Source organism: Puma concolor, chromosome D4, assembly GCF_028749965.1.
Source record: "Puma concolor isolate L17-30 chromosome D4, mPumCon1.1.hap2, whole genome shotgun sequence".
In the NCBI taxonomy this organism is placed as follows: domain Eukaryota; kingdom Metazoa; phylum Chordata; class Mammalia; order Carnivora; family Felidae; genus Puma; species Puma concolor.
The window spans coordinates 58038820-58063848 of NC_141679.1; the positions used below are offsets into that span (position 1 = coordinate 58038820).

Sequence of the window (25029 nt, forward strand, 5' to 3'; positions counted from 1 at the left end):
CTCAGAGCCTGGAGCCCGCTTCAGATTCTACGTTTCCCTCTCTCTCTCTCTCTCTCTCTCTCTGCCCCTCCCCCACTCACGCTCTGTCTCTCAAAAATAAATAAATGTTAAAAAAAATTAATAAAAGGGTGTCTGGTGGCTCAGTCGGTTGAGGGTCCGACTTTGGCTCAGGTCATGATCTCACGGTCCCTGAGTTCAAGCCGCGCATCGGACTCTGTGCTGACAGCTCAGAGCCTGGAGCCTGCTTCCAATTCTGTCTCCCTCTCTCTCTGCCCCTCCCCGGCTCGCACTCTGTCTCTCTCTCAAAAATTAATAAACATTAAAAAAAATTAATGAAAAAATAAAAATGAGAAAAACAACCAACAATTGAGACACATCATACATGTATTAAATTATGAGTTCATAATGGTACCATAAAAAAAACCTCACTGGTCACTTTTGGAGAATGCAAGGGAACCAACTCATTAAAAGCTGGTAAAATAAAAGAGAAACAACCATTTTTCTTGCCCTTCCTGCATGAAATATATCTCTGGGTAACAAGCTGTTGTGGAAAAGTTTCTCTTTATAGAGGTATTCTACCTACTAAACAAAGAAGGAAAAACAGAATGAGAATATTATTTTCTAACTCCTTTATTAATGAAACTAGAGCAGTGCTTCTCAATCAGGGATAATTTTTTGTCCCCCAGGAGACAACTGGCAATGTCTAAAGACATTTTTGATTATCACAACTGGGGGAGTTGCTACTGGCATCCAGGGGGTAGAGACCAAGGATGTCGCTAAACATCCTGCAATGCACAGACAGCCACCTACAATTAGGAATTATCTGTCCCCAAATGTCAGTAGTGCCAGGTGTGAGAAACCCTGGTCTAGACAATGAACATCATAATTTACCTCACAAACAGGCCACTGTATGCCTCCTGATAAGAGTACTAAACTAAAAAAGAGAGAGAGAGAATACTAAACCCACTGATGAATTAGTTTTGCCAAAATAATCAAGTCTAAATCTGATTAAGTCTCTAACTACCAATTTACCAGAAATACAGGGGACTGAGAAACATGATAAATTTACCAGAAGAAGCTCAGAAAAATTCAGACTTTGAGAAACGCTACAGAACAAATGACATGGTTTCTTTAGAAAACGGGCACCTGGGTAGCTCAGGTGGTTAAGCATCTGACTCTTGATTTCAGGTCAGGTCATGATCTTGTGGTCCCCAGATTGAGCCCCACAGGCTCCACACCTACAGCAAGGAGCCTGCTTGGGATTCTCTCTCTCTCCCTCTCTCTCTGCCCCTCCCCTGCTCATGCTGTGTGTGTCTCTCAAAATAAATACATAAACATTAAAACAAACAAACAAACCGGGGCTCCTGGCTGGCTTAGTCAGTGGAGCACACAACTCTTGATCTCAAGGTTGTAAGTTCAAGACCCATGTTGGATACAGAGATTACTTTAAGAAAGAAAGAAAGAAAGAAAGAAAGAAAGAAAGAAAGGAAGGAAGGAAGGAAGGAAGGAAGGAAGGAAGGAAGGAAGGAAGGAAGGAAGGAAGGAAGAGAAACAACTTTAAAAAGACAAAAACAGTAAGGGATAAAAGAGGATGAACTTAAAGATTTAAAAAGATTTAAGAGATACATCAACTGTGATGTATTGACCTTATTTGGATTTTGGTTCAAACAATTTTTTTTTAATGTTTATTTATTTTTGAGAGCGAGAAAGAGAGACATAGAGCACGAGCAGGGGAGGGGCAGAGAGAGAGAGGGAGACACAGAATCTGAAGCAGGCTTCAGGCTCTGAGCTGTCAGGCTCTGACCCTGGGCTTGAACTCATGAACTGCAAGATCATGACCTGAGCTGAAGTCGGATGCTCAACCAACTGAGCCACCCAGATGCCCCAAACAATTTCTTAAACTAAACATTTATAAGATAATGGGGGAAATATGAGCAAATAGACATTTGATATTAACGAATTATCAGGCTTTTTGGGGTGTGACATGGTACTGTGGTTTGGTTTAAAGAAGAATCCTCATCTTTCAAAGGTAACATACTGAAATATTTATTGATGAAATGCTATATCAAAAATATACACCAAATAATTAAGTGGAAGGAGAGAGCAAGGGTATAGAGTTAGATGAAACAAGATTGGCCATGAATTATCATTGGAGAATCATTAGCATAGTAGGTACATGAAAGCAGGTACTTTCACCTCGGTCAGATCACTTATGGCAACAGTACAAATGAGGCATAGACAAGTGATTTTGCACAAGGTTCTCCAACAAAATGGTCTTACCCAAGGTAAATAAACATTCATTGTTTTATTGTTTGTTCTTTCTTTTCATATTTGACATTTTTCCACCATAAAAGTTTGAAAAACAACCACAAAAGGATCTTCTAATAGCTTAAATTAAGGAATACTTAAAACTTATCTTAGCAGACCCCTCTGTACTACTTAATGCTGTTCATTATTTCACTTTCCCTAAATTCCCCATTCCTTGGATTCCATGGCACCAGCCTCTCTAGATTCTCTTCCTATCTTTCAGCTTGATTCTTCATAGTCTCCTTCACGGAATTCTTTTCATCCACACACCCTTTTAATGTTGGTGATTCCCAGGATTCTTGTCAGCCTTCTCCCTCTATACACTCTACTTGGATGATGGCATCCACATTCATGGTTTCCTTTATCATCACACCTTTACTTGAGGCAAACATCCAACTTCCCCCACCCAACCTTTCCTCCTGGATTCTTTATCTCAGTTGATATCACCAGTCATCTAAACTACAAACTTAAAAATGATCCTGGCTGATGCTTTCTCTCCACTGACCTGACTGGCTTCGGATACTAAATCAATCATCAAGTTTTCCCAGACTGGTTGAATGTTTCCTCTTCTTCCCTATTATCCCTATCCTAGTTCAGTCTCTCATCCTCTCCTGACTGAACATTAGCAGAACTTCCTTTCTAATCAGTCTCCCTGCCTCCGTACAACCACCACAGTGATCTTTCTAAAACAGGATCCTGGCTCCTCTGCTTGGAATTACTATCGCCAACAACGGTAACTCTCAAACTTGGATAAAAGGTCAGATATATGTCAATTACATTATCTATTATAATAATATTTTAACAAAATGCATAAATTCCTAGTGTTTACAGATCTCATACAACTATAAGAAGCACATTTACAAATTAAATAGTTGTGGGTGTTAAATGAACATTAACGTGATGAATGATTTTGTTTCGCTGAGATCAAATTGCCTCTGGAAGAATTACATGATGCACAAGGCCCAGGCATAGGTTGTTCTCAAGACTGGCCTATCTTCACTGGCTCTAGAAGGGCTGTGAATCTCTTCCATTCTGTCTCCAAACCTGTGCGAAATCTTCCGCTGTACGCTGCACCGGGACAGCATCCGGTCTTCTCTCCACCCTAAGGCAACGTTTATAATCTGAGACTGTTTTTTCTCTTCTCATTAGCCCTGGACAATTAAATAGAACTTGGCTCCAACTCTCATAAACACCGGACAGGACTCTGTTAGAAGGCGAGCACGCACACGGACGCAGAATGTGCTTGCCTTAATTTCCTTTTCATCTTACCACAGAAACAGAAATGCAATACTTGAGAATTTTTTTTAAAGAACTCTGCCTTCTTCAAGCCCCTCTAGCTCCCGAGAGCTGCAGGCTTCATTCCCGCCACCCTCCATTCCGCCGCTAGGTGGCAAGCTGCTCACAGCTGCCCGCAAACGCTCGCCTGGGAGGCGTCCTCCGGATGGAGCGTCGTCACTCATCCCTGGCGATAATTGGCTATTTCGCCGACCCCCGGGGGGAGGAGCCAGCAGAGAACCGGAAGCGTTGGGTTCGGTGAGTGCACAGTGCGTGCGCATTCAGGGCTTAGCACCGACTTAAAAGAGGCAGACTGCAGCTCCTCCTCCAGCCTGAGGGGGCAGACCGGATTCCTACAAGGTGGAGGGCAGAACCTCCAGAGAGGGGTCACACTGATAAGGGCTGGGCCACATTGAGGGGAGGAGTCACGTTGAGAGGAGGGGGTCACAATGACCGGTGTAGTCACTCTGAGAGGTGGGGTCTCATTGTGTGGAAGGAACACACAGAGGAGGGGTGTCTCACTGAGAGGTTCTGATACACACTGATGGTGGCAGTATCATACTGGGGAAAGGTCCCTCTGAAGGGGGCGTCTCACTGAGGAAGTGAGGGGTCTCCGAAGGAAAGGGCTCCTGGAGGGGCGGGGTTTTGCCGAGGAGTGGGATCTCGCGGAAGGAGGGGCTTCCGGGCAGGTGGAGGCTTCTCTGCAGAGAGATAGGGTCATTTGGAGGAAAGAGTAGGAGGTTGAGGCTGGGTAGTCACTGGACGGATACTCCTCTCTTCCTCTGAACTTTATTCGAGGGAGGCGGGATGGAGTAAGGAGGTGTGGGCCACATCAGGGACGGGCTGGCCACAGGCTCACGATACAACTGCCCGAGAAGGGAGAAAGTGTCAGGGAATCCAGGGGTGTAAGGGTCGAGACCTGGGAAATGGGCAGGCTGGAACAGAGCGCGGGCCGGAAAGGCAGGCAGGTTGCTGGGCTACCTCCGATTGTGGCTAGACCTGAAGTGTCTACTTTTCTGCCCTGCTGGCCCACGGAGCCCAGGAATCCGGCGGCTTCCTGAGCTCGGCTCTCTGTAGACAGTGGACTGAGGGTGGGAGGAGAGAAAGGACACCCAGGGCAGCTAAAAAGGTATTTGAGCTGCGCGGACGCACAATCAGCCCATAATTCCCTTCAGTTATTTAGCTCGGGCCTGAACTTATTTGGCCCCGACGTCCCAGACCCTCTCGCCCAGGGTGTCGCTGCCACGGGTTAGGGGTTGCGTACCTGAGGGGGCGTGGCCGCTGCCGGTGGGCCGGGCTGGAAGGAGTTAAGCGGAGGCCCGGCTCAGCCCCGCCCCTGGCAGGCCGCGGAGCCTGAGCCCCAGCGGCGAAGCGGGGCAGCCGCCGCCCGCCCGCCAGCCAGCCCGCCTCCGCCTGCGGGGAGTCCGCCCGCTTGCCCGCCGGCGCCCGGGAGAGCCACTGCCACCGCCCGGCCCAGGCCCAGGCCCAGGCCCTGCGCCGAAAGAAGCGGAGCGGCGTTTACCCGGGCCCTGCAAGCCGGCGCGGCGGGGGCGGGCCCAGGATCTTCCGCTGATCTTCCATTCTCCCGGGCGGGAGCGGGAGCCCCTGCGTCCCGAATCGGGCTGGGCGCGCGCCCATGGCAAGCGCGGCCTGCCCGGGCCCCGGGGACCCTGCCATGTGAGGCAGGCCGGGGCTGGGGGCCCGGCCATGGCCGGGGAACGGCCCCCACTGCGGGGCCCTGGGCCAGGGCCCGGTGAGGCGCCGGGGGAGGGGCCCCCGGGGCCGGGGGGCACGGGTGGAGGCCCGGGCCGGGGCCGCCCCTCCTCCTACCGGGCTCTCCGCAGCGCTGTGTCCAGCCTGGCGCGCGTGGACGATTTCCACTGCGCCGAGAAGATCGGGGCCGGCTTCTTCTCTGAGGTCTACAAGGTAGGATCAGCAGAGAGGGCAGAGGGGCGGGACCGAGCCTTAGACGGGAGGCTGGAACTAGGGGCCCCAGACCCGGACGACACTCGCGACCTGGCGAATCTGCACTGGACTCGCCGGCCCATGCCGCCCCCAGGTTCGGCACCGACAGTCAGGGCAAGTCATGGTGCTGAAAATGAACAGACTCCCCAGTAACCGGGGAAACACGCTACGGGAGGTGCAGCTGATGAACCGGCTCCGACACCCGAACATCCTAAGGTGAGCGGCCTCAGCCGCTTGCTGAGAAGCTTGCTGGGAGAAGAGGAAAGATCCCGCGGGAAAAGTGGGAACTGTAGAGGGGTCTGGGTTCTTACAGCCTACCCTCCTATCTTCCCCATCCTCTTCCAGGTTCATGGGGGTCTGTGTGCACCAGGGGCAGCTGCACGCTCTTACAGAGGTGAGGATGGGCCAGGAAGGAGGGGACCCCCCACCATCACCATGGGGAGAGAGAGTCAGCGCCCGATGCATCTACAGAGGAATAATGAGAGGCAGCAGGACCTCCTCCCATGGGAGGCTTCCTGAACTTCCCTTTGGGCTAACCACAAATAAAAGGCCTCAGTTGGTCACATTCCCTATATGCTCTATAACAATGTTGTCCAATAGAACTTTTTGTAGTGATGAAAATGTTCTGTAGGTACATGTGGGTAGGTAGCAGTAGAAATATGACTAGTGTGACTGGAGAGCTGAATGTTTAATTTTATTTAAACTTAATTTAAATTTAAATAGTTGCACAGGTCTTGGACAGGACAGCTCTAGAATATGAGCGGGAGATCCTAGCGCACAGACTCACCCTTCTGACCTTTGCGATCCTCCTAAGTGTCCCCTGGCTTATAAGTAGGAGACCTGCAGTACAGGCAGAAACCTTGACATTCATTCCCCTTCTACTCCCATTATGCCCCAGTATATGAATGGGGGAACCCTTGAACAGCTGCTCAGCTCTCCAGAACCCCTGTCCTGGCCTGTCAGGCTCCACCTGGCTCTGGACATTGCCCGCGGCCTGCGGTACCTGCATGCCAAAGGTGTATTCCACCGAGACCTAACATCCAAGGTAGGCTGGCCAGGTGGATGGAGGCATGAAAGGGGATTTGAAACTATTACACTGTATCTGACCCATGGATGTTGGAATGTGGATAGTAGACATATTAGGATGTTGGGGTAGCAAAGCATTGGAGAACGGGGGACTGGGGTGAAGAGGAGCTCTAAGGGGCTGGTTACCAGCCTATGTTTGCAGTGATAGATGAAATTGCAAGATTGTGGTGCATTAGAGAACTGGTAGATCAGAGAGGGTTGGGGTTCTTCTGGAGTGACAGGGCTTTGGGGTGTATATTGGGAGATAAGAGAACAGAAGGTGATGGGTGTATGGGGATGCTATGTGTGTGCCAGAACTGTCTGATCCGACGGGAAGACCAAGGCTTCACGGCTGTTGTGGGTGACTTCGGGCTGGCTGAAAAGATTCCTGTGTATAGGTGAGGTGAATGCCCCTGTGCTACCTAAACTTTCTAGAAGGCCCCTATCTAAATGAAGCCTCCAGAGACATTTCCCTTGGAGTGGGGAGGGGGCTGACCTCATCCCCTTTTGTTTAGGGGGTTATCTGAGTGAGCTGTTTCTGACCTCTCTGCCCCTACCCCTGCAGGGAAGGGGCAAGAAAGGAGCCATTGGCTGTGGTAGGTTCCCCATACTGGATGGCTCCAGAGGTGTTGCGGGGTGAGCTGTATGATGAGAAGGTAAGACATCAATCCTTCAGATACCCAAGGCCTTCCAGAGACCTTCGAGATACTTTTATAAGGTCCCATCCCAATTTCCTTAACAGCCCTACTGAATATTTAGGAGACCCCCAAGATCTCCCTTCCCCTTCATAGGCACCCCTCCAACACATGAAACTATCAAGACTTCCCCCCAAATTCTGACATATTCTGACAAAATTCTGACATGAAAACTGTCAGTGTCTTCCACTGACATTCTCTCCTCCCCCCCAGGCTGATGTCTTTGCCTTTGGGATTGTCCTCTGTGAGCTCATTGCACGAGTACCTGCCGACCCAGATTACCTACCCCGTACTGAGGTGAATGATGTCTCCAGGTTTGAAAAGGAGGAGCTCTAGACTGGTTCTCTGGAGGTTGAGGTCCTGACTGGGGGGCAGAAGGAGAACCCAAGGAAGGCTGACTTGAAGGCCCCTCTTCTCTGTACCCGCAGGACTTCGGCCTGGATGTGCCTGCTTTCCAGACCCTGGTAGGGGATGACTGCCCACTGCCCTTCCTGCTCCTGGCCATCCACTGCTGCAGTGTAAGATCCTCACTCCCTTTCCTTGCCTACCACCCACATCCATCAGCTGGCAAGGCTTTCCTGTCCCAGGTGGTGAGAGGAAAACTTAGGGACCCTCTTTTGGAGCAATGAATGAAGCTGCCCCTTTCTCTCCCCATCAGATGGAACCCAGCACTCGTGCTCCCTTCACCGAAATCACCCAGCACCTGGAATGGATCCTTGAGCAGCTGCCTGAGCCATCCCCCCTCACCAGGGCTCCCCTGACACACAATCAGAGTAAGTGAGCATGACCTTGACCCAACATAAGTCCTTTTGTGTCTCTTCCCTAGGACTGAGGGAATTGTCTGGGGAAGACTAAGTGTATTTATTAGCTGAGAAGGCTGTGGGTGGGTGGTGGTGAAAGGACATCTCAAAAAAAGATATTTTCAAATTCTAGAGCCAAGGAAGGAGAAGGAGGAAAGAAGAGGTAAAGGAGGGCTAGAGGTGACATCTCCCCCTTTCCAAAGTACCCAGTGGAACTCCCTTTTGTAAGCTCTAGTCCCACCAGCCTCCTGGTGAATAATGAGGCCTCAAGGAACTATGATCAATGCTAAGAACAGTAACCACACACTTCTCTGTCTACAGGGTCTGTTTCAAGAGGGGGTCCGTCTGCCACACTTCCTAGGCCAGACCCCCGGCTTTCCCGAAGCCGGTCAGACCTCTTCCTGCCCCCATCACCGGAATCACCCCCCAACTGGGGGGACAATCTGACTCGAGTCAACCCCTTTTCACTCCGGGAAGACCTCAGGGGAGGCAAGATCAAGCTGTTGGACACACCCAGCAAGCCAGTCGCCCCCCTGCCCCTTGTACCACCATCACCACTGCCCTCCACCCAACTGCCCTTGGTGACCACTCCAGAGACCCTGGTCCAGCCTGGGACACCTGCCCGTCGCTGCCGCTCGCTACCATCATCCCCTGAACTTCCCCGACGTATGGAGACAGCACTGCCAGGTCCTGGCCCCCCCACTGTGGGCCCCTCGGCTGAAGAAAGAATGGAGTGTGAGGGCAGTAGCCCTGAGCCAGAACCCCCAGGACCAGCTCCCCAGCTGCCCCTGGCCGTGGCCACAGACAACTTCATCAGCACTTGTTCCTCAGCCTCCCAGCCCTGGTCCCCTAGATCAGGACCTACCCTTAACAACAACCCCCCAGCTGTGGTGGTGAACTCCCCACAAGGCTGGGCTGGGGAGCCCTGGAACCGGGCCCAGCATAGCCTGCCCCGGGCAGCAGCCCTGGAGCGGACAGAACCCTCGCCGCCCCCCTCAGCTCCCCGGGAGTCTGATGAGGGGCTGCCCTGCCCTGGCTGCTGTCTTGGCCCGTTCAGCTTTGGCTTCCTGTCCATGTGCCCCCGCCCCACACCAGCTGTTGCCCGCTACCGCAACCTGAACTGTGAGGCGGGCAGTCTCCTCTGCCACCGAGGGCACCATGCCAAGCCTCCCACACCCGGCCTGCAGCTGCCTGGGGCACGCTCTTAGCAGTAGAGCCTGTGGTCTCTGGCCTCCAACCTTGGCCTTCAGGATGCCCTGTGAGGACAGAGCACACATATTGGACAGTGCCAGCCCCAGATGGGCTGACCGGCTCTTCTCCCCGTGTAGGGGAACCTCAGCATGGACTCAAGGGACAGAACATTTCCTATCTAGCCCCTGGGCTTGCTCTCCCGTGGGCAATCACTGAACCAGACAAAGCATTGCTGACACATGAGACTAACACGTGCAAATTATTTAAAAATATTTCAATAAAACTGCCTGGCTGGCTCCGGGCTGCCCCTATCCACTCAGCCCATGCGCCCTCCTCCACCCCGCCCCCAATTCCACTATGGGAAGTTCTTGGGGAGGCCAAAATCTCTTCTAGAGACTTCTTCACCCACTTTCCCAGGAACAGTCCAGTTTCTGGGACAGGATTTCAAGCAGGCGGCAGGCTGGCTAGAAGTGTTGGGCATGGATCAGCCCTTGCCTGGGCACTGCCCACAGAAGAGTGAAAGAACACTGGAGGGAGATGATCTTAGGTCCTGCAGGCTGCAGTTACAGGTGAGGGGCACAGGCTCTTGTTGGCACGTGTACCTGTAAGAGTGAAGCATCAGTGAGCTCCACGTTCACTGTTATTAAGAATGCTCATCCAGCTCATCCCATCTTCTCAGACAGCCAAGAAGCCTCCCTCCAGTTCCAGGCCTTCCCTGCCCAACCCCCCCTTACATAAGCAGACCAAGGCCCTGAAGTCTGTGGAGGTGACTGTCACTCTCAGGAATAAGTTTTTCCCCTGACTTCTGAGCCCCTGCTCTGAGATCCTCTCCCTCCTCCCTCCCCAACTCTCGTGCCTCAGTCCCATCCCTCGTGCTTACCCAACTCAGGGCAAAGAGTAGTCCTTATCTGGATTCCCAAAAGCTGCCATCTCACAGATGCAGGGAAGATGAGAAGTGCAGTCCTCCTGCTGCCACTTTGGCCAACTGGTTTGTACCTTGTAACATCTTGAGCTTCGACCATAATACCTAAAGATTGGTGAAGTAGAACTGGGATAAAATTCTGCCCCTCCCACCCCAGCCCCCCATTTCACCCCACCCCCACTCCCTTCTCTCCCCTTGCCCTGCATTAAATACAATGAAGTCCTAGCTTGCCCTGCCTGCCTAAGGCCACGTCTGGGCATGGTTCACGGACAGATGTCTTTTCCAACCCGAAGAGGCTTTAGGACCAGGGGAGGGAAAAATCACCCAAGATGTTAAAGATGGAAACTCCAGTTAGGGAACATGGATGATGACTACCCTGTTTCAGGGTCCCGGGAGTTGATCTTCAAAGTTATCCCACTGCTCCCTTACTTCCTGGGGCAACTCTAGTGCCAAGTGGTCCTGACGGAGAAAGTGCCACCTCAGTTTCGGTAGCCTTGTCAAGGGATGGGAAGTTAGATGCCAAGGTTCATCAGCTGTGAAGCCCTAGCTAAAGCCTCACCTTCTTCCTCTGAGAGAAAGACGACATAGGTCCCAACCCAGTAACTTCAGGGCGCCTGGGTGGCTCAGTCGGTTAAGATCCAACTTCAGCCCAGGTTATGGTCTCATAGTTTGTAGGTTCAAAGCCCCACATCTAGCTCTGTGCTGACAGTGCAGAACCTACTTGGGGTTCTCTCTCTCTCTCTCTCTCTTTCACAAATAAATAAACTTAAAAAAAAAAAAAAGGTCCCCACCTAGTAACTTGAAAAAAAAAAAAAAGTGCCAGGGACTGCTAGGTACTGGGGAGGGGACAGAGAATAAGACTGTCCTAAGAAGTTATTAAGTAAAGAAAATGCACAAATAGGCAATTACAATATTGACTTATGAAAGAGTTTTGGGAGCAGAAACTGGAGAGGAATCTCAATACCATGTCTTTATGAAGGAATTATGGAGTTGGACATGCCCAGGAATCCTAACAGACTTACCCAGAGGATTTTTTACTATCAGCCTGCTGCCACATCTTAATATAGTTGGAGATAGCCCAAAATGAACCAGGAGGATTAACTTCTGTCAACATCTTCCTCGCATTGTTGAGATAATTACCCTGAGGGGAGATTCAGAGAGATGAGAGGTATGTGGAAAATGATGAGAAATATTCCAATATGGGGGGGGGGGGGGGCAAGGGGAGGTAGGGGAGGGAATGGGCCAGTGGAAGAAAATGAACACTACAGGGAGCCCTATGAGCTTTGACCAAGAGGACTGTGTCTGACTGGTGCATGACATCAGCTCATCAGTGACCTATCCCTGCAGCCTTCAAGCCACCATGCAGATGGAGGCTCACCCTTCAGTTCACCTCCCAGCTGGGTAAGAATTTCTGCCAGCCTTTGAAGGGGAGTCATTCCATGAGCTGCTCTGTTCACAAGGAGCCAGTCCCTTCAATCCAGCCCACCAGTTTGGGACCTCTCTGCCTGAAATTCCATGAGAGTCAAAGAAGCTACTAAGCAGCACTGAGAGCTGAGCAGAAAGCTGAGATGAGAAACAGGTTAAAGTAAAGATGGTTCATAAGCTTCAACTCTCATGCCACCTCCAGTCAGTTGGTAGGGGCCACCTCAAGCACTGTGCTGAGAAGCTGCACGGAAAAAGGACGCGTGCCACGTGTGCACTGCCATTCCTAACTGACGGCATAGATCCCTCTACCCACTACGGTCTGTGAATGAGGGTATGCTTACTGAGTAATAAATGTCATTGAAGGTGGCCAGGTCAGAGGACAGAGATTTACAGTGGTTTTGGCTCTCATCCCAAGTTCTTGCAGTAAGTGAGATGTAAAAGCAACTCTTCTCACTCAGTATCCATCCTGAGGGACAGCAGGTATCTAAAAACCAGAAAGAATGTGACAGCACAGCCCAAACCCAAGAGGGAGATCTCCCCATTTGGGATGAAAGTGAGGACTCTGCGACCTGGTTGCTCACAGTGTCCCCCTCAGTCTAATCTCGGCACCTTTACTGACTTCTAACACTTGATCTTTGCGATCTTTCTTTCTTCGGCCTCCCCTAGTAATTCCGTTCCTACACACATTTAGGAAAAGCCTTTGGTATTCAACAACATCACTCCTTAACAGGCTGGGAGCTTTATTTTCATAGGGCTCATGGTACTACTACCGATTTCTGAATGATTGCAGTCTCCCCCCTACACCTTGGCTAACCTCACCTGGGCCCCCCATAAGTGTTCAGTAAGCTCTAATTCATCTCAGTAGGTCCTTAAGCATTCCTCACTGCATATTCAAAACTTTCCCATACTCCTCAAGCTGCTAGCCACCTCCCCTTTCCTCCCCACTCTTCCACAAGTAATAACCTTCGTTCCTGTTCTGCTGAAATTGTCAGACACTTGATGTGAACTCTCTCCACTTCCTTCTCTTCCACCCCAAAATTTGTCTCTTCCCTGCTCCTCTGTTCCTGATCATAAGAAATAAACATCCCTCTTTCTTCAACAGCTTTGTTCCATGAGTCCTACCTCCATCACTCAAAGATCATTCCTTCCCCACTCGCTCCCTCTCTTCTGTCTACATTTTCTCATGTCCCCACCTAGCTACTCTCTTGCATTTCTGTCCCATGGCAACTAAAAGGAATAAAAAGTCAGTGTGGCCACCATGGAAGAGGCTGAGAGGATAAGGGTCATGCTGAAAAGTAGGCAGAGACCTTGGTAGCCAGGTGAAGGACTTTTATATTACAAGGAAGAATAAGTCAACACGGGGTTTTACATAGAGGAGTTTTGTTCACTGGCTGTATCCCAAGTGCTTGGTCACAGCACTGGACATATAGTATTTATTGCATAACTTTTGATGTAATTAATTAACTGGAATGGCATGATCAGGGGCGCCTGGGTGGCGCAGTCGGTTAAGCGTCCGACTTCAGCCAGGTCACGATCTCGCGGTCCGTGAGTTCGAGCCCCGCGTCAGGCTCTGGGCTGATGGCTCAGAGCCTGGAGCCTGTTTCCGATTCTGTGTCTCCCTCTCTCTCTGCCCCTCCCCCGTTCATGCTCTGTCTCTCTCTGTCCCAAAAATAAATAAACGTTGGAATGGCATGATCAGATTTTGTTTTTAAAGGATCACCCCGGCTGCAACATGAAACGTGGATGGGGGAGGGAGGTGTGGAGGGATGTTTAGGAAAAACAGTGCAGCAAGCTGCCACAGTTATCGTTGCAGAAGATGGGGGTGGGCAAAAATGTGAACGAAAGTATAGATGCAGGGGTGGAAAATGGAGGGAGTTCCTCCGCCGGAGTCGGGCACTTGACTCTCAGGCACTTTCTGCTGAAAGTGACAGAGAAGGTGGTGGGGTAAGGAGCTATCGTGGAGGGCAAGCCACCACTGCACAGCTGCCAGGCAGCATTGAGGGACCGGCTGGGATGGAGACTAGCGTTCTGGTGGCACCAAGCAGAATGACCGCACAATATGGCACACGTGGGTGCAGGCATGCGCCAGGTGGGCACTTGAGTTCATCAGGTGATCAACTCTGGTGCACCAGAAGGTGTAAAGGAACAAAGGAGTGAGTGGTTCAAGTGATGGATAGAGAAGTGCCAGCTGATGCAAAGAAAACAGGAGAGATAGTGGGTTAGAGGCCTCAATGAGGTTAAAGACGTGTAGGGAAAGCTTGGAGGAGGTGGGTGTGGTCAGAGTGGAGGTCTGAAGGAGAGCCTGGGCCTGGCGGGCTCAGTTGGAAGAGCATGCAACTTTTGCTCTCAGGGTCGTGAGTGCAAGCCACGCATAGGGGGTAGCGATTACATCAGTAATACATGCATACATACATACATAAAGAGACACCTGGGTGGCTCAGTCAGTTAAGAGTCTATTGACTTCAGCTCAGCTCATGATCTCACAATTCGTGAGATTGAGTCCCACATCTGGCTCTGTGCTGACAGGGCAGAGCCTGCTTGAGATTCTCTGTCTCCCTCTCTCTCTCTGCCCCTCCCCTGCTCGAACTCTCTCTCTCTCTCTCTCAAAATAAATAAATAAACCTTAAAACAAACAAACAACAAACAAAAAACAGATCTTGGAGTTGAGATCGGAAACCAGCCTTTTAGTGGAAGAGCAGTTTAGGATGCTGGGACCTAGGGTGTAGCTGAGGGAACGGGTGACAGCACTGCACGGAACTGAGAGTCATAGAGAATAAGAAGGCTAAAGAAATGAGGACTGGGTGTGTCTGCACATAATCTTACTATCTTAAGCCTTGGGGGAGTTATCCAGATGCCCCCCTAAACTAGACAGAGCCTAACCTGGACCATAGGTCACCAGTCCGTGAACATTCCAGTTGCCTTGGCCCTGGCACCTCTAATCTCAGCCTGCTTTTTGCACCGCCTCTCTCCTTTTATGTGGCCCCCTCCCTCACCCCCACACACTGCCTGGGCTCCTGCCTTCAAAATAGATGAACACTCCACCCCAGTTCCCTACCCCACATTACCCACCCCCACCTCATTGTGAGTGCCACCCACACTTGAGAGCTTCAGCTACTTTGCCCCACCGCGCCTCATCAATCACTAATTCTTAACCTTTGAGGAATCTCAGATGTAGTGAGAAATAAAGCTATAGACCCTCTCTTTAGAAAAATGTGCAAACAACCAGTTTCACATCCAAATTCAGGGGGTTCCCAGATCTTTGACTCTGATATCAAACCACATGAGACCTGAGTTTGGTGCTTTGGACAGTGAGATCTGCATTGCTGGCTGCCACCCTCCTCTCCTGGAGGATCTGCCTCAGAGCTGGGTGAGTCGCCCTAAATCCAGTATGCAACTTGATCCTCCTCTCTGTTAGCCAAGGCTGCACAGCTTGTGTCAGCCACCACTCTGATTTACGACCCCTTTCCTCAACAACTTAATACGGCCCCTGATAGATAGATCCTGCCCCTGCCACGAGTGTGTCCTCATTTCAATCTGTCCCTCACGCACACCCTCCCATCTTTCCTCTCCCAGAGCAGATACCTGATAAGGGGCATGTGAACAAGGGCTTCATTGTATCCTTCATCCGGCTTAGCCTCTGCTCCAAGGTCCTCCTCTGCACCTCCTCACTTTGCAAGGCCTCCTTGGTCTTCTCCCTGTCAGACTGGCAGGCCTGTAACTGCTCTTGGGTAGCCTGGTGAACCCTCTGTTCCTCCTGTAGTGCTTCCTGACTCAGGGCTAGTTCCCTCTTGGACCCCTGCAGATCCTCTTCCCTCTTCCCCAGCTGGGTTATCTTTAGGTGGAGCTGCTGCCTCAGGCTGCTGTTACTGGCTTCCAGAACACTGTTCATCTGCTGGAGCTGCTGAGATACCTGTAGATCTGTTCAGCCATAATGAGATTTGGAGGACATCTTCCTCAGCCATGCTCTGGTGCCCTGAGACTTCAGCATCAGTCTTTTGTCTGCTCTTGCAAATTTTTGCATAACAGGCTGAAATATAGGATCTGACTGCCTAAAGCTTAAGGAGGTACTGGATCAGGTAAGGACAATTTAGGAAGACACGGCACTCTAAAACAGACCTGGCTGGAAACCAGACCAAAAGCTAAGGAGGTGGTGGTGACTGGGGGCCCTGCCCAGAGAAGGGCAGCCGCTGGAGACAGTAGGGGAGAAAATTGCTTGGGGTAAGTGGGAAAGGGGAGACGGCCATACTCACAGCGCACTCCCAGGCAGATGGCGGCCACCCCTAACAGCAGGCAGGCGAGGAGCAGGCCAAGAAAGAGGTACAGCGTGCAGGCTGCGCGGCCTTAGGGAGACAGTGGGATGAAGGGCAGAGACCCCCACGAAAGTCTATAGGCTGAGGGGCTGGCTGGGTGGGTGGTATTCATGGGAAAGGGCATCCCTCAGAGGACGTGGTGCAGGCATGGTGGGTTTTGTCGGGTAGTGGGTTTCCGCAGGTAGCGAGGGAAGATGTTCCAGAATAAGGGCTGGGATTGCTGCTGGTAAGGATTGAGGGGCGTGTCGCTGGTAAGATGGGAACTAAATCTCAGACGGAGACAGAGGACGGGGATATAGGAGTGGGGACCATCGTAACGGGGGGAGACGGGAAGATCTAGGTCAACCTGTGGGAAAGATATATGTGGATATTGGGGGTGAAAAGGCCGGGAAAGGGGGTCTCGGGGCTGCCCGCGCAGTCCGGAAGGCTGTTCCGGCAAACTCTTGGTACCAGACCTGCACACCGCCGGACAGGGCACCAGCCCAGCTGGGACCCCGCCAGCACTTCACTTCGCTATCACCTCCCGGGGCGGCAGCGCCGGGTGGGTGATGTGGGGGCGGCCGCCCAGCGGGAGGCCCAGCCGCGTGCCCGAGCGCGAGCCCTGCGGCGCGGGGAGGGCGGGGCGCGCAGGTGGGGAGGGCTCCGTACTCACCAGTGAGAATCCTCCCGGCAGCTGGTGACGCCACGGAGCTCCAGGACGCAGTTGGCTGCTCCGCCTGGAGCCCTGCGGACCGGTGGCTACTCCAGTCTGAAGATGGGAAGCCCCGGGAAATTCCTTTCTTTCCACCCTCTCCTTCTCCACCGCGCCGAGAAGCCTTCAGCGACACGCTAGAGTACGCTGGGACACGCTTAGCATTCTCTGGAGTTCTGCCTCTCCCCCAGGATTCTTGTGTCTCTCCTGGGTCTTACTATAGCCTCTCCCCGGGGATCCCCTCCTCTCCCTCCTGGGTCTCCCCTTATGTTTTCCGCAGCCTTCTCCACCCCACCCCCCACCCCCCCATCGGCCTGCCCCAAATCCTCTTCCTGGAAGCGCGTCCATCCCCCTCCCCTGCCCTCTCTTCTCTGTCCCATGACTCCCCACTTCCTATTCGAACTCCTCTCCCCACAGGGCTGCCCTGACCCCTCCCCGGATCCCTCGTCTCCACCTTGCCCCCGGGGAGCTTTATTTTTCCCTGGCTCCCATTTATCCAGTGTTCAGTATTCTCTTTCCTAAGCACCCCCTCCTTTTCCAAGGGTGTTGTTCCCCCCCCCCCCAAGAATACTGTGGACTTGCAGCTCGAGACACAGCTCTCCTCATCCCCCTACCCCCCCCCCCCCCCCCCCCCCCCCCCCCCCCCGCCAAACAGACAGGCTCTGAGCTTTCCCTACCTGCTTTGTCCCCTACTCCAGAAGAGGCCAAGCTCAAGGGCCCACCTGAGACTGAGACTGAGGGCACTTGTACATTCTCGTAGGTGAGTTCCTCATCCTCATCAGCCTCTGGGGCAGGAGAGGAGAGAAAAGGTGGAGGTGGGGTAGAGTCATGAGGGAGCATAAGGTTGCAAAATCAAGGAGATGCTTCTTCTACCCTTACCCTGTCCTGACCGGCTGGAGACGCTCTTCTTCAGGGGAGCCTTCACAAACCGCAGGTCTGCATAGGTGATGGCCTCAGCCATGGCCCTGAGCACCTCTGCTCCCACCCTTCTCCCCCTTCTTCCACTGGCCCCAAGCTTCCCCTGACACTCTCCCCTCTGTCCCTTCACACTCTTAGGCTCTGTGTTCCTTCGGTGACTGCACAGCTTAGTGCTTTACCCTGTGACTTCCAGTTACAAAAGAGGAAGATGTGAGCAAGTCTCAGACAGATGGGTTCAGTGAAGCAGATGGCATCCCTAAGCCTCTGCCAGAGGGACAGCCTGGGAAACTGAGGTCCAGAACATGTGGGTAGAGGCTGGAGGTGTCAGGGCTCACTACTCAGGCCTGTCCCTGTGTCCTGCCTGTGCTCCCCCTGCATGCATCCCAGACCCATTTGGGCAGTACTGGGCTCTAAATGCCTATCCTCCTGATCATCTACCCTGATTTGCCCCATGCTCTTCTCTTGGCTGCTCTGTGCACGGGCTTATCTATGTGTTGTCAGAGCTCTTTTGTGCCCAACTAAACACAGAAGATGTCCCCAGTCATTGCTCCAGAATGGAACTCCATCCTCTCCATCACACCGGGGTATCCTACTTTGGAGCCCGTGCTCCTCCTCATCCTGCGGTTCCTAGCAGATGTAGGTTCCCAGAAAGAGGCCCTTGATTTGGTGGGGCTCATTTCCTTATCAGTTTGGGGGCTTTCAGGGTAGACTCAGCTCCCCTCCAGCTGTAGTCCTACAGGGCTTCTGAGGATCTCACACATAGGAAGGTTCTCACTCCAAAGCCCTTCCTGAGAATGTAGCAGCCCTTTGGAGGATGCAGAGGATCTGGGGCCACACTGCTTCTCTTCTATAAACTCCCCCAGACTCCCTCTTCACAAACTCTCCCTGGCCTTCTGGACCCTTGTTCCCTTCTGACTACATGTTTGGCCAATCAGCCCCTTCCCCATCCGTCTTGCCCCCTGCTGGACTTGGGACATCTGAGCTGGATCCAGCAAGCTGAGTCCAGGAGGCAGAAGCTTGGGGATAGGCCTGGGCTGGGGGTGAGGATGAGGGACAACCCACAGCTTGTGCACTTTGGGAAAAGCCTGCAGCACGGACCATATATACTCCCTTGTGGGGGGTCAGGGAGCAGGTGAACAAAGGAGTAGTGTGGCGGTGAAGAAGGGCGGCAGCTTCTCTCAGAAGGGAGGCAGGGAAACAAAGCACGGCTGGGTCCTGAGTGCACGGACTCTGAACCTGAGGTTTTGATATTTTCTTGTTTTGGTTTTAGTTTTTTTCTCTTACTTTCCTTCTAAAGGTCTTCCTTTAAAGAAGAGTCTCAACATTGTCCCTTTACACCCAGCCCCAAGGAAAAAGGGGGCATTCGTGGGAGAAGAGCAGGGGCTGGGAGGCCCTCATGGGTGCCAAGGGCCTAGCTGAGAGGGAGACCAGTGGGGGAGGAGGGGCTGTCGAACAGTAGTTCAAAGGTGCTCCCTAATGTTCTTTTACCAGGATGTGACCCCAAAGGGCTTACTTCCACAGGTGGGAAGAAGCTGGAACAAGACAAGGTATGTAGGTGGGAAAAAACCCACTTGCAGTGGGTGACATCTGCCCCCGCAGAACCTCTTCACACACTGCCACCTCTGTGGGGAGGAAAAAGGAAGGGGAAGGAGGTCCTCACCACATGCTAACAGCCGTAGTGTATGACTAGTAGTGTGTGGAGGCGTGCTGTGATGGGCCCTATGGGTCTGTTGAGAGCTCTGCCCAATAGCACCCCACAGCCCACCCACACAAAGGGCCCACTGAGGTAGAAAAACACGTTTGTCACCTGAGGAGAGGCAGGCATATTGCCTGTGTGTGAGTGTGCACGTGTGTACATGCATCCCCTGGTCTTTGCAGGATATGGGGGTATCTGTGTGAGGTGAGCATCTATGTCAAGGGCTGCTGGGAGGACGAAGCTCTGAGGATTCTGTGGGCTGAAGGGTGCCTGTGAGAGCTGTTATTTTTTTTCATGGCAGGGAATGAGAGGCCATTTTCAGAAAAGTCTTAAAAGGTGATGGGGACAGATTATAGAAGTATTTCTTTTTTAAGACTCACTGTTTCCTAAGGTGTCCCTGCAGCTGTTAACCGTCCTTGCTTAACTAAAGTTTCCAACAACCTTGTCCCCTCCCCCAGTCACCCTATCAGGACCTCCTCCAGATAACAGAGGACAGTGTGTGTTGGTGGCTCCCTGGGGGCCTGTGGGGCCTAAGAGAGTGAGTGGGAGCACATAGAGCAGCTGGTGGCATGGGTGGGTGGGGGCTGTCAGGGTACTTGTATCTGTGGTGTATGGGGGTGGGGCAGTGTGTACATAGATCCGTTTTGCAGGAACATCTGCAGGAATTCAATAAACTATAGATAACATCCCCATTTTCAGAACCAATACACAAGCGAGCAAGGCCTGGAGGCCAGGTGAAATACCAAACCAAGTTTCCAGTATGTGCTCAAAAAAAGAACCAATGGATATGCTGCCTAAATGGGACCTTGGAGAGGCTTCAAGAGAGAAGGTCCCCAAATGCACCTGGAGTGAGCTAAACTGCACATCCACAATGGCATAGACAACTTAAGCAGTCTTGGTCTGTGTCTCTGTCCTCCTTAGCTCTTGTGGGGATGGTTACACATCTCCTTATGACGTTCTGCTTTCCCTTCCGATGCCTTCTTTTGTGAATAGGGTGTGAGAGAGGGATCCTTCTTCCCCACATGTGTCTTTGCAATATTGACATTCACATTACCTTTCAAGATTGGATATCAGAAAGGACGCCTGAAACTCGTACTGTGCCTCCACTTGCCCAAATGTCAGGAGAGCCTGGGGCCTTTTAAGAGCTGAGAAGCCAGTGCTGTTCATTTCAGCTTTTCCATAACCATTATATCATATGAGCACAGACACCAAAGCCCATTTCTTGCTCTCTCCTGGCCTCTCCATTGTTTGTTACAGGGACTCGGTTGTAAAGGTAGATAACAGGAGGCAGCCCAGCGATGAGGACAGCAAATGAGGAATTTGCTGTGTGGAAAGGGGCTCATCTGTATAAATTTTGGTGAAGTCCAGCCCACATCAAGAAGTCAAGGAAGGCTTCTGAGACCCTGAAAACCAGGTTGTATCCAACTTCATTACTTTAGTCCACTGGCTCTGGGAGGCTCTAATTTATAGACAGAGCATGGTAGGCAGAATAATGGCCTCTCCAAAATGTTCACACTTTAATCCCCAGAATCTGTGAATATGTTACTTTACTTGACAAAAATGTAAATGTGGTTAAGGACTTACTGCATTTAGTAAAAACATCCAAGATATGTTAAATAATAAGAATAATAACAGGCATCTCTGTCTAAATGTTTTTTTTTTTTTAATGTTTATTTATTTTTGAGAGAGAGAGACAGAGCGTGAGTAGGGGAGGGGCAGAGAGAGAGGGAGACACAGAACCTGAAGCAGGCTCCAGGCTCTGAGCTGTCAGCACAGAGCCCGACGCAGGGCTCAAACTCACAAACTGTGAGATCATGACCTGAGCCAAAGTCAGACACTCAACCAACTGAGCCACCCAGGTGCCCCACTAAATGTTTATTTTAATGGAAGTGGTTTTAGTATTTCACCCTTGAGAACAATGTTTGCTGTTAAGTTTTAGTAAAAAGCCTTCATTATATTTCAGCAGTTTTCCTCTTTTTCATTTTTATATAGAATTTTTATAAGGAACTATATTAAATTAAGCTGGCTCTAACTATTAAATATGGGAGCTTTTCTTCTTTTCCTATAGTTTTGACTAAATTAAATGGCATGGAAGCTATCATTATTTAAGAATAGATAAAACTTAGTTCTGGTGTCATTTGAATGCAATCTTTTCTAAAAGTAGGCCTATAATCACCTTTTTATTCTAGTCTTTTCTAAGATAAGTTGAGCTATTCAAGCTTTCTTCTTTCTCTTGGGCCAATTTTAGTAATTTACATTTTTCCTAAAATGTATCTATTACCTCTAAATTTTCAAGTTAGTTGATGAGGAATTTTATTTATTATTATTATTTTTAATGTTTATTTATTTTTGAGAGAGACAGAGCATGAGCGGGGGAGGGGGAGAGAGAGAAGGAGACCTAGAATGTGAAGCAGGCTCCAGGCTCTGAGCTGTCAGCACAGAGCCCTACGCAGGGCTTGTACTCACAAGCTGCAAGATCATGACCTGAGCTGAAGTCAGCCGCCCAACTGATTGGGCCACCCAGGTGCCCTGATGAGGAATTTTAAGTTGCACCTTTTTATAATTCTTTAATTCTTTCTTCTAACTAATATTGTCTATTTTTACTCCTTTTTTCTTTGTGTGTGTGTGCATGCTTGTAAGAGGTTTATTAGCCCTTTTATTTATTTATTTTTTAATGTTTAATTATTTTTGACAGAGAGAGAAACAGAGCATGAATGGGGGAGGAGCAGAGAGAGAGGGAGACACAGAATCTGAAGCCAACTCCAGGCTCCGAGCTCTCAGCACAGAGCCTGACTTGGGGCTCGAACTCACATACCTCGAGATCATGACCTGAGCTGAAGTCGGAAGCTCAACCGACTGAGCCACCCAGGCGCCCCTTTATTAGCCCTTTTAAAGAACTTTTTAACGTGTATGCTCTTTAGTATTTTTGTTGGTTCTCCATTTCATTCATGTCAGCTTTTGACATTTCCTGCTTATTTTTGGTTTCTTGTTCTTTTTGTAATCTATTGAAATAAGTACTCCCCTTTCTCTCTCTCTCTCTCTCTCTCTCTCTCTCTCTCTCTCTCTCTCTCTCAAGCTTGCTATCTTTATAGCATTTGGGGCATATATGATAAAGGGCAATTGAGATGGCATCCAGTATTACACTATTTTTTCATTAAGCATTTAAATTTTGTAAATACTATAATTTTGTTCTTTTTTAAAACCAGCTTTACTGTATTGTAATTGACACGCAATAAATTTTATCAGTATTAAGTGTACAATCCTATGAGTTTTGACAAATGTATTCAGTCATTTAACCACCACCACAATCAAGATCCAGAAGATTCCCATCATCCTAAAAGTTCCCTCCTACCTCTTTGCAAGCAATCCTCACACCACTTCCAGCTGGTAACTTAAATTCCCCTTGTTGGATACCAGTGTTACCACTGCTTTCTGTTTATCTGCCTGGTGTCTCTTTCCCATCTTTAATTTGAATCTTTATCACTTTGCCTTTTTTTTCTTTAATGTTTATTTGTTTTTGAGAGAGAGAGAAAGAGTGCATGTGAGGGGCAGAAAGAGAGGGGGACAGAGGATCTGAAGGAGGCTCCTCGCTGACAACAGAAAGCCTAATGTGGGGCTTGAACTCACGAACTGTGGGATCATGACCTGAGCCCAAGTAGGGTGCTTAGCCCACTGAGCCACCCAGGTGCCCCTTGATCACTTTGCTTAGAAGAAGTATGTTTCTTCTAAGTAGCATTGACCAGATTTTGACTTATAAGAAAGTCTTAGAGTCTTTTAATGGAAGAATTCAGTCCACTCATATTTACTATACTGAGTGATATATTTGATTTATTTCCATCTTACTTGTTTTTGGATTTGTAAACATTGTTGTGAACCCTTCTTTACCTTTGTTGGATTGAATGAATGGCTATTCATCCCATTTTCTCCTTGTTAATTTGGAGTTTGTCGTTCTATTAATAGTTACCATCTTTTGCCTTGTTCTCTGAAATAGATGCACATGATTGTTCTAGTATGTGAAAACAGAACAACTATTTCCATCATACTTTACTTATCTTCTACTTCCTCCCCACCTCAATAAGAAATGGTCTTTAGACTACTTTCACTACCTTTCCTCCTCCTTCCCCCCCACCACCCCAGATCCTTGGAACACTTACCTTTGACTTACCCTCACCACCTGATTCCAGAGTTTTCTTGAGATGATTCAGTCCCTATTAGAAGTTCCTTTACAATGTACGTGTTCCTTCTGTTTCAAGAGTTTTAGCATTTATATGATGTACTATACATATATAGAAATATAGATATAAATATATAGATCATGGTTCGTTGCACTCCACCGTTTTCTTTCCTCTTCCCTTGACCTTCCCCTATCTTGAAGTCTGTTCTAATTCATTTGTTGTTTCATTAGAGTCTTTTCTTAAAAGTATTTCTCAGATGAGATACTGACTAATTTTTGCAAATCTTCAAATATCTTTCTTTCCTCCTTTAACTAGGCCCTGGTTGAAGGCCTTTTCTTCCATTAACTCACATTCAGTTTTGCTGTCTTTTAACTTCCAGGGTTGCATAAGAAGAAAGAACTTTCTTTCTGCTTGGAAATGTGTAAGATTTCCCTTATCCTTAGAGTTCAGGAATTTTAACCTGTATAGGGCTGTCTTTCTTCAGCTCAGGGAAATTTCACCTATTATTTAATCATAACCTCTTCTCTACTGTTCCTTTTCTCCTGGAACTCACAGAATTTGCAGGCTAAATCTCCTCGGTCTGGTTCAGTCTCTCATCTTTCACCACATAATTTGCATTTCCATATTTTTGTTAAATGTTTTGAGATATTTCATCTGTTTAATTTTCTGGACCTCTTTTGGGGTTTAGGAGTAACCATCCTCTCCTTTGACTTATGTATGGAAATTTCTAGTTCTGATATCACATTTTCTAGTTCAGGGAAATCTTTTGTGTTTGACCTTCACACATATCTCCTCCAGGCTCTCATTCAGTCAGAGATTCATTTGTTCCCTCCAGCAGGTCTCTCTGCCTTCTGGTTTGTCTGCATTCTCCTGGCCTCAAAGGCCGAGAATTTCAACCCACCATTAGTTTTTCAGAGAGCTGGAGAGATTCAGCAAAGCCACTGATTGTTCCTGGGAAGTCGGCTGTTTCTGGGACTTGCTGCCTTCCTGAAGGTCCTTGTTCTTGGCTCTGAGGCTGTCCTCCAGAAACTGGTCTGCAGGAAATTCTCTCTGCCAGGAACTCAGAAGAGCCCATTTAAAGTTCGTCCTCTATAGCTGGGAGTCATCAGGGATTGTGGAATGGAGAGGATTTCCATATACCCAGACTCTCATACACCCAATGTGGGGCTCAAACTCAGGAACCATGAGATCATGACCTGAGCCGAAGTCGGACACTTAACTGACTGAGCCACCCAGGCGCCCAGCACTTTTTTTTTTTCTTTAATGTTTCTTTATTTTTGAGACAGAGAGAGAGAGAAAGAGAGAGTGTATGTGCACTTGAGCAGGGGAGGGGCAGAGAGAGAGGGGGACAGAGGATCTGAAGTGGGCTCTGCACTGACAGCAGAGAGCCCGATGCAGGGTCTGAACTCACAAACTGCAAGATTACAACCTGAGCCAAAGTTGGACACTCAACTGACTGAACCACCCAGGTGCCCCTCAACCCCAGCACTTTTAACTTTTGGGGACAGAAATTCTGTATGATGAATGGCTGGCCTGTGTGTTGTAGGATGTTCAGCAGCATCCCTGGCCTCTACCCACTATATATCAATAGCAC

The 25029-nt window shown here is 49.8% G+C and overlaps 2 protein-coding genes and 1 long non-coding RNA gene across 4 annotated transcripts; 2 read left to right on the plus strand and 1 right to left on the minus strand.

Annotated features, from left to right (window-relative positions):
* The first annotated feature begins 4269 nt into the window (after positions 1-4269).
* On the plus strand, positions 4270-9609 carry TESK1 (testis associated actin remodelling kinase 1). Its single transcript, XM_025912966.2, has 10 exons — positions 4270-5508; positions 5642-5763; positions 5893-5941; positions 6446-6592; positions 6928-7010; positions 7178-7268; positions 7521-7604; positions 7736-7825; positions 7966-8080; positions 8429-9609. The coding sequence occupies exons 1-10, from the start codon at positions 5290-5292 to the stop codon at positions 9313-9315; spliced, it is 1887 nt and encodes a 628-aa protein (XP_025768751.1). The 5' UTR covers positions 4270-5289; the 3' UTR covers positions 9316-9609.
* On the minus strand, positions 9528-17746 carry CD72 (CD72 molecule). Of its 2 annotated transcripts, XM_086683458.1 has the most exons (9): positions 17526-17746; positions 17324-17431; positions 16608-16703; positions 15896-15985; positions 15228-15563; positions 11987-12129; positions 11243-11361; positions 10179-10325; positions 9528-9900 (listed from the first exon to the last, which is right to left on the minus strand). In XM_086683458.1, exons 1-8 carry the CDS (start codon positions 17605-17607, stop codon positions 10184-10186), a joined length of 1116 nt encoding a protein of 371 aa, XP_086539584.1. In that variant the 5' UTR covers positions 17608-17746; the 3' UTR covers positions 9528-9900; positions 10179-10183. The 2 variants fall into 2 exon arrangements, with proteins under 2 accessions (XP_086539584.1, XP_086539585.1); XM_086683459.1 differs by lacking the exon at positions 15896-15985.
* Positions 17285-23633, plus strand: LOC147574900 (uncharacterized). The gene is made up of 3 exons (XR_015242818.1): positions 17285-17406; positions 19056-19111; positions 19960-23633. It is a non-coding gene; the product is annotated as an uncharacterized LOC147574900 (long non-coding RNA).
* Positions 23634-25029: the final 1396 nt, after the last annotated feature.

Coding starts and splice junctions, on each gene's coding strand:
- TESK1 (XM_025912966.2), top strand. CDS start 5,290: ATGGCCGGGGAACGGCCCCCACTGCGGGGCCCTGGGCCAGGGCCCGGT. Junction 6,593..6,927: donor ACCGAGACCTAACATCCAAG/GTAGGCTGGCCA, acceptor TGTGTGTGCCAG/AACTGTCTGATCCGACGGGA. Junction 7,826..7,965: donor TGGCCATCCACTGCTGCAGT/GTAAGATCCTCA, acceptor TCTCCCCATCAG/ATGGAACCCAGCACTCGTGC.
- CD72 (XM_086683458.1), bottom strand. CDS start 17,607: ATGGCTGAGGCCATCACCTATGCAGACCTGCGGTTTGTGAAGGCTCCC. Junction 16,704..17,323: donor TGGAGTAGGGGACAAAGCAG/GTAGGGAAAGCT, acceptor TCCCATCTTCAG/ACTGGAGTAGCCACCGGTCC. Junction 15,564..15,895: donor CATCTGCCTGGGAGTGCGCT/GTGAGTATGGCC, acceptor ATGGCTGAACAG/ATCTACAGGTATCTCAGCAG.